This window comes from Micropterus salmoides, unplaced genomic scaffold (genome assembly GCF_014851395.1).
Source record: "Micropterus salmoides isolate LMB-PRFRI ecotype aquatic unplaced genomic scaffold, ASM1485139v1 Ms_hic_scaffold_16, whole genome shotgun sequence".
Classification (NCBI taxonomy): Eukaryota; Metazoa; Chordata; class Actinopteri; order Centrarchiformes; family Centrarchidae; genus Micropterus; species Micropterus salmoides.
The window spans coordinates 4062338-4073577 of NW_024040707.1; the positions used below are offsets into that span (position 1 = coordinate 4062338).

General features: G+C 39.3%; 1 protein-coding gene across 1 annotated transcript; it reads right to left on the minus strand.

The window, feature by feature from the left end:
* Nucleotides 1–1026: 1026 nt before the first annotated feature.
* LOC119905030 (L-rhamnose-binding lectin SML-like) lies at nt 1027–6464 on the minus strand. Its single transcript, XM_038721713.1, has 9 exons — nt 6325–6464; nt 6061–6093; nt 5440–5544; nt 4501–4636; nt 2815–2924; nt 2676–2720; nt 2427–2559; nt 2112–2215; nt 1027–1391 (listed from the first exon to the last, which is right to left on the minus strand). The coding sequence occupies exons 1-9, from the start codon at nt 6353–6355 to the stop codon at nt 1372–1374; spliced, it is 717 nt and encodes a 238-aa protein (XP_038577641.1). The 5' UTR covers nt 6356–6464; the 3' UTR covers nt 1027–1371.
* Between the last annotated feature and the right edge of the window lie 4776 nt (nt 6465–11240).

Consider the following 11240-nt stretch of genomic DNA (forward strand, 5'->3'; position numbering starts at 1 on the left):
CACTGCTCATGTCTAAGCACCACTGTTAGCAAACAACTAGATAATATATGACATTTTATAGTGGTAATGAAATGACAAGGTTATCAGCTAACTAACATCAGATGGCACATTTCTTTGACTGTTTGAGCACCAAGCATCACCATGTAAACAGTCCGCCTCCTCTCATCTCGCCGGAGCCTTGCGCTCTGACAGAAAACAGTGCGCCCACTTAGTGCTCTGGAACATTGATGAGGCAGGTCTGTGGAAAAATGTGGGCTCAACAGTCTTCTAATTCCTGGTGTTTGGCAGCATGAGCCCCATTTCCTCCAGACCGGACATTTACTAGGAGCAGCCTTAAGTCCAAGCTGGGCCAGCATGGCTCTATCCCGGCTCTCTTTCCTCTCCTCTGGAGCGATCACAGCAGATGAAGTATATGCATATTGAGCAGTAATCAGAATAGAAAATGCCCGGTTCAAAATAACATTCAATAAGCTGATCCATACTGGGGCGTTGAGAGCAGACAAGGCTATGGCTCAGAAGGAACGGAAGAAGAGAAGTATTGCGAGCTAACGCAAAAGCATTCCAAAGGAAAGCAAAGTAGTCCTCAAAAATATTCCTCTCCTGATCCTTAGGAGCCACTGTAAGGTAAGGAGTCGCACAGTTTGGGGAAATTAGCTCCTCTGATGTCTGGAGTACGACAGACGGCTGAAGAGTGTACAGGTTGTGACTGAGGTGGGTTCTATCGTTTATAATCGTATACGAAGGCACCGATCCAATATCACTGATGCTCGGAGATGGGTTCCAATGATCCTAAGAAACCAGTTTAATGTGCAAACCACCGGCCCACATCATCTGTGAAGCAGCCAAATCAGAAATATCTCTTAAAATAATTTTCAACACAAGACACCCTCTATCCTTTAACCCTCTGAAATTCTAAGTAACTATATAAAACATATTATATTATGTTGAATACAATATCTGAGTACACCCCTCACATTTTTGTAACTATATAATTATATCTTTATATGTGACACAACACTGAAGAAATGAAACTTTGCTATTTAGTTTATTTGCACTTTTAAAACACAGGAGATTCAAAGTGCCTTACATCAGGCAAAAATGCATTTAACACAAAAATTTCTAAAGCTGAATCAATAGTTTAATAAAACTTAATGACATAATAACAAAATTAACCAAGTTGTCATTCAGTTAATAGAAGTGCAGTAGAAAGTGCAGTAGAAACATTCAAAAGGTACAGTGGTATCTATATAGATTTCCTTTTAAATCAGAATTGATCGATTTCATTGGCTTCTTGATTACGTCCAATACTTCTCTTGTCATCGTATCACTGTCTTATTTCAGTAAGAACGTTATTCATTCAAAAGAATATTGTTATATGGTTTGCGCAGGATCTGCAAAAGAACAGATAACAAGTTCATGTTAGATGATCAGAATCAGTATCAGAATCAGCTTTATTTGCCAGGTATGTGTACACATACAAGGAATGTGACTCAGGATTGTACATTGCTCATGATGTGCTTTCTCATACAATAAAGGAAATAAATACAGTAAAGGAAATTGTAATACAATAAAGGAAATGATTTAAGTGACTGATCAGTTATATATTATTATTATATATTAACATATTTTATTACTTAAATTTTTACTTTACTTAAATATTACTTTTGAATTATTAAATAATTGTTATTAATTAATTATAAATACAAATGTAGCCTGTAAATAAGAGAATGCTTTTGAATTCACAGCCTAAAAGTTTGGATTGGCTGTTTTGTTATTGCAGCACTGTTTTTTTTTTGTTGTTTTTTTACAGTACACACTACCTCTACTACTTATACTTATACAACATTGTGCTGCGGTGAAAGTACTTTTATTCAAGTACTGTACTTAATAAACTGTGTTTCTCCAAATGTGTTGATTTTGAATGTTTACTTTTGTGTACATTCTGCTAATAATACTTTCTTACTTTACTTAAGTAAGGCTTAGAATGCAGGACTTTTAGTTCTTGTGGAGTATTTCAACAGTACTTTTACATAAGTAAAGGGTCTGAATACGTCTTCAACCACTGCATCAGGACCACAGATCAGCTTCAGTAGAGTGAAACAGCTACTTACATTGACATGTGTAAGCCACCTCCAGGTACTTATAAGTGCCGAAACAGGGGTCTCCAAACACTGAGTTGCTCGCTCTGATAGTACAGCTGCTTTTCCCGTTACAGCTGTGGATGCAGAGTGATGTGAGTGAATACAGGTTTAAATGTGCACAGAAGACTGGGAAAAATGGATGTTATTTGAGAAAAGATTAACATGTATGTGCCCTTGATTGTAACCCACCTTGGAAAACTATGACCTGGATGACTGAGAGTCTTCACAGACAACATGAACGATAATAATCTCTACTGTTAAAAGACAAACAGTGGGCAGCTGTACCTTTCAGCAACTTTGCTTGTGGGGTTTGAGCAGTCGACATTTTGGACCTGAGAGGCAGGTCGTTGGTAAGAGCATGTGGTGGGGTCACGCCGTCCATAATCAGCACCATAGACTAATATAATCTGCTGTCCATCTGAAAAAAAGAGGAGGGGAAATATTCAGATGAATGTTGAAATGCAAAGAAAATGTAACTTTATCACATTAACCCACCAAAAATAAAACAAAACTAAGGAGAAAATGTGATCTTACAACAGTGCAGGTTTGCCGAAGAGTGCTCACACACTACGCTGTAGACTGTCAAAGTAAAGACAACATCAGACATGTTACATTCATCAAACGTATTTGTAGCTTTGTTTCAATGTTAGTTACGTGCACAAATTTAACTGACTTGCTGGGAGGCAGGTGTACTTGGTCTCCAGATATTTGTAGATGCCATCACAAGGATCAGAAGTACGGACAACATTTGTGTTTATTTCACACACCCTTTTGCCATCACATCTAAAGGGAAAAGATATTTTGCTAATAGTCAAAAGTGATAATGGCTAATGGGATCACCAAAGTCCCTAGGATTCATCCTTGGAGGACTATGAATGTGAGGTTAATAGTTGTATAGATGAAAGCCCATCGTTAATAATATTTTCTCTGGAACATAAAAAACACTACAATACCCTCCCCCTTACATTTACAAAAACAATTTATTTATGGAAAACATAAAAAAACTGACTATTTCATCTACTTTTAAACAAAGAGCTCCTAAATAAACTTTTATCGCCAAATGCAATCCGTTTTCACTCCCATGTCGTCATATACAGTTGTGCTCAAAAGTTTGCACACCCTTGGAATTGGTAATAAATGTACCATGTGTAAAGAAAACATGAGTGAGCAGGCAAAATACATGTCTTTTATTTCTTATGGGATTCACATTGAACTGTAGGTCATAGCAGAATGACACCATAAAACAAAACAGTCTGGTTAACCTTAGTTCTTAATACTGTGTATTGCCACCTTTAGCATTAATGACTGCGTGCAGTCTTTGTAATAGATGTCAATGAGGCCCCGAATTCTTGCAGGTGGCATTCATCTTGGCAAAATGCCTCCAGTTCATGCAAAGTCTTTGGTCGTCTTGCATAAACCGCACTTTTGAGATCTCCCCAGAATGCCTCAATGACATGAAGGTCATGAGACTGTGATGGCCACTCCAGAACCTTTACCTTTTTCTGCAGTGACCACTGGAGGGTCAACTTGGCCATTACCATGCTGGAAAGTCCAGCAGCATCCCATTTGCAGCTTCCGTGCAGGAGAATGCAAATTGTCTGCCAGTATTTTCTGATAAAATGCTGCATTCATCTTGCCATCAATTTTCACAAGATTCCCTGTGGGGATGGTATTCTGTTCACTATAGGCCTTGTTGACCGCTCTTCAAACATAGCGCTTATGGTTGTGGCCATACATCTCAATTCTGGTCTCGTCACTCCAATATCTAGCCTCCTCAGTGCATCCACGTGAGGGCTAACAAACTCATTGACTATTAATAAACACCAACACTAATAACACTGTGACACATCCACCAATGAGTCCCTGTGCAAGACACTTGCTCCAGGTGTGCGACCTCTGACATAAATAGCAAGTGTAAGTCACTTTGGATAAAAGCATCAGCTAAATGAATAAATGTAATGTAACTGCAATTTACAAAGCCACTGGTGTGGGAAATTAATATTTAATTGCCATTTTCACCTGCGTGTCACTTTGTGACAGGCCAAACATTCATGGGTATGTAAACTTTATTATTTCTGTTATTATTATTATTGTTTAAAAAGCAGCCAAACAACTATGTAAAAAGAGATGTCTTCATATGATCACTATCCTTAAATCAAAGACAGTTATTTTGCATGATCGGTCATATTTTCAAAATCAATGCCAAAATTTCAAAATGTCTGCCAGCATATGGACACATGGTCAAAACCCTTTGGCGTCAGTTTGTAACTTTTAGCTGTTACAACTCTTTACTTGCTTGCTAACTACTTTTTGAAAAAAGTAGAATACAACAGATGACCTTATTTTATCAGATGTGTACCTTTTCTGGAGGACCTCTAGAGTTCCCTGCTGAGAGCACTTTGTATCGGTAAGCTGTTCTGGAGGTTTCCCCTCACTGCAGATCTCACTGTCTGCACGTCCATAGAGAGCTTCCTGCACACTGATCACTCCGTTATCTGTTACAGTGGAAAGAAACAAGAACAGAGGAGAAAAAAAATATAACGACTTCTCTTTGTAAATCTTTATAAACAGTCACAAATATATACAATCCTTTCTTTTTTTGTTAAAAGAGAGCTGGCCACTGTAGTATTTAGAAAACAGGAGGAAATAGTGCATCACAGTTGGGGACTATTTTTAGCGGCGGATTAATCCACACGTGGTGCTCTAGTGAGTATTTGGGGCAGCAGGATGGTGCATGTGGGACTGAGTCAGAAATACCTCCAATGTGTGTGATCATCGTGATGAAGCAACATGTCACCCAGTGTGGCTCACTGAAGGGTTTTAATAATTTCATCGGATTATTTTACGATTAGAAAATTATAGATTATCACCAAACATAACATATAATTTAAGTATTTGATATTCTCTCTATTTATCAGAGTTGTTTTAGTCGGCTGTTGAATCTGATGTAGGCTATGTCATTGATTAAATGTATTATTTATAATTACTAAACCCACTTTTGTAACATTAAGGGTTGGATAATCTGTTCAAATGCTGATCATTTTTACTTTCAAATTTCCACAGTCTCAGGGCATACCACAAACGTATCTCTTTGGGGCAAATGTGTTAAAAATGTATCCTATAATTCTGTGCATATATACAGTGTGTTTTCTTTTCATTTAGATCTAAATGTTTCAAAGCCTTCTCAACACTGCATGTCATTCTGGTGAATAACCCTAAAAACAAGCAAATTTTAAGATGTTTTGTCTAAATAAACCCCCCTAAAAACCATTAAGTTGTTTCAGTTGTTCATGCATACCACAGCTCAGGCGTTGCACGTTGTTGAGCTCATCACAGGTGATCACGCTCTCTATGCCAGTGGTGGTGGTGGTCTCAGAGTAGTGCAGTTGACCTCTAGAAAAGTCTGGAATGAAAGCATATTTGCTGAATCAAAAGTTGTGTAATAACAAATGTCTTCAACTCCTGTCTTATAACTTCATGGTACCTCATTCTGGATGTCTGTTGTTGAGCAGTTTATAGAGACATGAAGTGAAACTACAACTTCTGGGTTCTGTTGCAAAAGTAAGAAAATCTCATTCAAAATTCCCCATACATTTGGAACTACACTATTACTAAAATACACATTACTAAAAATCCAGCACTGGGGCAGAGCGACAGTAGGTCGTGTCATGTTTCGATAAGGTTTACAAAATGCTGAATGAGAGATTGCATTGAACAAGTGGAACAGAGGATACAGGAAGTGATGTCAGAACTTCAGCTCTTAAATTCACATTTTACATGCGTGTATGAGAGTTTTATCTAGCACAGAACAATGTGTTACTGTGTTGTTGACTCAAAAAATGTCCAAATGATGATGCGAATATACTAGTATAGTCTATAGAAGCCAAACTTGTCATTCAACACTCAAACATACATTTACCTGCATTTATGAGCAAAGACGTTGCTACCAGCACTGGAAGAAAAAAGCATATTTCAAAGTTTATTTATTGTTTCACTTATCTACTTACAGTGTAAAATCCCCCTTTTGACCATATTTAGCAGTTGTAATCACTTTTTTTCCATTGATACCAAATCTAACATAATAAAAGGGTTTCTCAACATCTTCAAATCAAAATTCAAGCCTCCTGATTTTAGACGAACCTACATAATTATCAGGTCTGTCATCAGTGAGTTGTGTACTCACACAGTGTGGTCCCGAGGCTGCAACAGGACATGGCTTCAGAAGATCCGGTTTGAGGTGTAGAGTTAAAGTGATGGTGGTTGAAACAGACCCCTGATTTTTATTCTGTTGTGGTAAGAACTGCCTCTCTTCATGCAAGAGTCCACTAAACACAAAAGTAGTCATGATAACATTTCTGTTTGTTTGCAGATTAAACAAACAAGATATGAGAACAGCCACTCTATGCAAGGCGCCAACGGAAAAGCCAAAATGTTGCAACTCAAAAGAAACACGGACTGAAAGTAGAAACTCGAACAGAAGACATATCAAAAAGCTGCCCTGAGACTTTGCTTGAACTCGTTATACTCACTGACACAGAACAGGCAACCCACAAACACGACTCAATCAGACAAATATCCAAAAAGGTTTATTCCATCAGCATGAAATCAAGGGCCTTCAAACACGTATAATTATAAATAAACTGCCTTAAAATATTGATTAATGACATACATTACAACTAATCCACATAAAGTGTTCTTATAAAAGAATTTGTTATCATTTGGCAGACAAGTTATCTGAGAACAAACAAGGGAGAGAACTGAGATTTCATGGTTCAGTTCTCTGTTTGAGTTTAATCTGCATCAAACTCCATTCAGGTCCCTCAGCTTCTACCAACAGACACATTTAACTTGTGAATACATGTCCGCAAATCAGCTCATATGTCATAGAAAATAGACGCTCCTTATAACTTTAGAACTTTCCATAAATCATGAACTCCAACTTTGTTTGAAGACCTGCAGGGTCTCCGAGCGACATGCAAGTGGTTGACTGCACAAACTGGAAAAGTGCAAACTGTTCCAGACATTCAACTTGAGGACCGAAATAAAAATTGTTCATTTCCCACTCTTGTACTAAGGCTAAAAACTAAAATAAAGCTACTGTAAAAGTGGTCACCAGACACATATTTCACTTATACATCAACGTCCATGAATCTGCTTAGAAGTCATAGAGAATAGACGCTTCTTATAACTGCAAAAAAAACATGATGTTTTCAGTTTCAAAGTAATCCAGTGATAGTTGTCAGTAATTTCCTGGGTACACTGCAAACAGGATAATTTAGTACATTTTTATGGTGCCAATTTGACAAAATGTCAACAAATATAGGCTATATAATAATAATAATAATCCTTACTTGTAGAGCACTTTTCAAAAACAAGTTACAAAGTGCTTTAACAAGTGTAAAGAATAATACAAAAAAAAGATAAGAGCATGAAAATTTAATATAAAATTAGTAAAATACAATAAAATAAAAGGGATAAAATAAAGTCAAATAAGATCGGGAAAAGCTCTCCTATAAAAGTATGTTTTAAGAAGGGACTTAAAAGAGTTCACTGACTCAGCCGACCTGATTTCCTCGGGCAGGCTGTTCCAGAGCCTCGGGGCCCTGACAGCAAACGCTCTGTCCCCTTTAGTTTTCAGTCGAGACTCTGGAACAGACAGCAGACCTCTGCCCGAGGATCTCAAGGTACGTGCTGGTGCGTATGGGACTAAAAGGTCAGAAATATAACAAGGCGAGAGGCCATGAAGAGCTTTAAAAGTGATCAATAGAATTTTAAAGTCAATTCTAAAACATACTGGGAGCCAGTGTAATGAAGCTAAAATAGGAGTAATGTGGTCATATTTCTTTGTTCTGGTTAAAAGCCTGGCAGCTGAGTTCTGGACAGTCTGGAGTCGATCAATAGATTTTTGGGTTAAACAGGTGAAAAGGCTGTTGCAATAATCCAGGCGTGATGAGATGAAGGCGTGTAAAATGGTCTCGGTGTCCTTAAAAGTTAACATAGATCGAATTTTAGCTATATTTCTAAGTTGATAAAAACATGATTGAACAAGCTTTGTGGTGTGCTGCTCGAAATTTAAATTACTATCAAACCAAACACCAAGGTTCTTTGCCACAGGCTTAATGTGATTTACTAGGGAACCAGCAGATGGCAGTATTTGATTTGCCATCTGCTGGGACCCGATGACCAGGAGTTCAGCTGGAGGAAATTATTTGACATCCATTTTTTAACTTCACAAAGGCAGTTGTTAAGTGAACTCAGCATTCCAGGATCTGTGGATCTGACGGGCAAGTATATTTGTGTCATCAGCATAAATATGAAAAGAAATGCCATGTTTATGGATAATATGTCCAAGGGGAAGCAGATACAAGGAAAACAAAATGGGTCCTAAGACCGACCCCTGAGGCACACCATATTTAACTGGACAGAATGAAGAGACATAGTTGTTTACAGACACGCAAAACTTCCTATTTGACAGGTAGGATGAAAACCATTCTAGAGTAGTACCAGAGATCCCCACCCAGTGCCTCAGTCTGTCTAACATGATGTTGTGATCAATGGTGTCAAAAGCAGCGCTAAGGTCCAGGAGTACAAGGACTGAGCACATGCCTTCATCAGCAGACATTAAAAGGTCATTGGTGACTTTAAGCAGGGCAGTGTCAGTGCTGTGGTACTTCCTAAAACCAGACTGAAACTTTTCAAATATTTTGTTATTTTCCAGCACAGTAAAAATTTTTTAGGTATTATATCAAGTGGGCCGGAGGACACTCTCATTTGTGATATTGTTTTTAAAAGCTCAGACAAGTCGATGGGATAAAACTGGTTAAAACTCTGTTGTTGCTGGTGAGGAACCTCGGAGTAAGAGGCCACGGGGGTAATAGAGGCTCTGATTGACACCACCTTATTGGTAAAATAAGATAAAAACAATTCACAGTCATCATTACTTCTAGCTGAGGCACAAGGAGGGGTTGGGTTTACCAGCTGATCCACAGTCTTAAACAGAAACCTGGGATTGTGTTTATGTGTAGTAATGAGTTCAGAAAAATAGTGTGTTCTCGCATCCTTAACCATTTTATTGTAGTTAATTAATAAATCCTTCAGACTGAGGTAATGGACTTGGAGACTGGATTTTTTCCATCTGCGCTCTACTTTCCTGCATTCCCTTTTTAGGCTGCGAATGCTGTCATTTATCCAGGGTTGCTTACTAGCTTTAGACGTAGGCCTAACCTTTAGAGGAGCAGTAATATTTAGTGACGACAAGCAGATATGATTGAAATGATCGACCAGATTGTTGGTGTTGGAATCAGACAGGTGTTGGCTTTGGCTCTGAAAGAATGCGCAAAACTTTGTTCATTAAAGATGCGACAACACACGGAGCTTGGTGAGGCGGCATGAGTAACAGGCGAATCGCAGCTAAAAACAATACATCTGTGGTCAGATATGGTCATGTCCACTAATTCCACAGAGGAAATGCTGACACCCAGGGTAAAAACCAAGTCCAGTGTATGACAACGGTTATGTGTTTGCCCTTTGACATGTTGTTTGAAGTTAAAAGAAGTGGCCATATTAAAAAAGTCAGTTGCATTAACATTGTTGGGGTCATCAACATGAATATTAAAATCGCCACAAAGAACAATTCTGTCATAATTTAAAACCAGAGTAGATAAAAATTCAGGAAGTTCTGATAAAAATCCTCCAGGCGGTTTTGGGGGGCGATAAATTATAACAAATATGATAGGTTGCAGCCCTCCAACTTTAAGAGTGAGAATTTCAAAGGAGCTAAATTCATCACAGCGTACTTCATGACATTTAAAATTTTTCCTATACACGCTCACTAGCCCACCACCACGACCACTGACCCTCGGTTGACTAAAGCAATCATATTGAGGCGGACACAGTTCAGCTAGCTGGCTATAGTCATTCATTTGCAACCAGGATTCAGTTAAAAACATAAAATCTAGATTTGCAGACAAGATAAAATCATTTAAGATAAAAGTCTTACTTGAAAGTGATCTCACATTGAAGAGAGCCATTTTAAATGAGTTTGTTCTGGGTGCTGGAGTTGGTGCAGTTGTCCTAATCCTTAAGAGATTACTATGATTTCTGTGTGGGATGTGCACATTTCGGTTTACTGGTCTATGCTGATGATGACAGGAATAGAAGTCTGTGGAACAGCGCTGGGAGCAGACGGCTTTACATGCCAGCAGGTGGAGACAGTTGTTTGTGGCAGTGAGGCAGAGATCTGTTCTGTGAGTGGTGGTGTGTCCAGGTGTGCTGCATGAATGATGAGTCATTCACGTAAGTCATGTGTGGACCGCACCACATGCTGTATGTGCGCAGCTAACATTTCTGAGCCCCGTTTGTTTGGGTGAAGTCCGTCTGTCTTAAAAAGAGACATTCTTTGCCAGAAAATATTAAAATTATCCACATAAAACACACGGTGAGCCCTGCAGGCGGACTGGAGCCAGTCGTGGAGGCCAAGGAGTCTACTGAAGCGGCCAGCATCGCGACCGACTGTGGGAATGGGACCAGAGATAAAAACGGACTTTCCGCACTGCTTTAAAAAGTTAAGAAGACGGTTAAAATCTAATTTTGTCAGCTCAGACTGCCGAAGAGCTGTGTCATTTGTTCCGACATGGACTATCACTCTTGTGATGGAGGACGGGAGCGACGGCATCAGGTCCTGGAGTTTTTTTAAAATGTCAGCCGTGGTGGCACCAGGGAAGCAGCGAGTGGTAGCGTTAAAGAAACGGAGGTTTCTGGTTATGGAGTCACCAATTATTAGTGTGGTTGGGGAGAAAAGAGGACGAGGAGATGCTGGTTGTTGGGATCCAGAGCAGGACTGAGCAGAATCTGCTTCAACACTGCGTGCGGACTGAGGATGGAGTGTGTGAACTGTTGAGTGTTGTGTTGGAGTAGCAGTAACAGACCTGACAGAAGGGCTACCCGACGGTGCAGGGTAGAGACGGCCTCCGGAGCGTCTGAGCACAGCCTCCTTCAGGATCCTATGTCGGGAAGCGGAGGTTTTTGACCGGGATGACGGCCGCCGATCAAGTCCGGCGGCAGACCGGCGGCCCAGTGCAGGAGATGTAGCCGTTGGAG

What these genes read in the sequence shown, in the direction of transcription:
- LOC119905030 (XM_038721713.1), bottom strand. Translation starts at nt 6,355, where the DNA reads ATGTCCTGTTGCAGCCTCGGGACCACACTGT. An exon ending in GTCTTTGCTCATAAATGCAG is followed by an intron (nt 5,545 to 6,060) that starts GTAAATGTATGT and finishes CTTTCATTCCAG; the next exon opens with ACTTTTCTAGAGGTCAACTG. An exon ending in GTACACCTGCCTCCCAGCAA is followed by an intron (nt 2,721 to 2,814) that starts GTCAGTTAAATT and finishes TTACTTTGACAG; the next exon opens with TCTACAGCGTAGTGTGTGAG.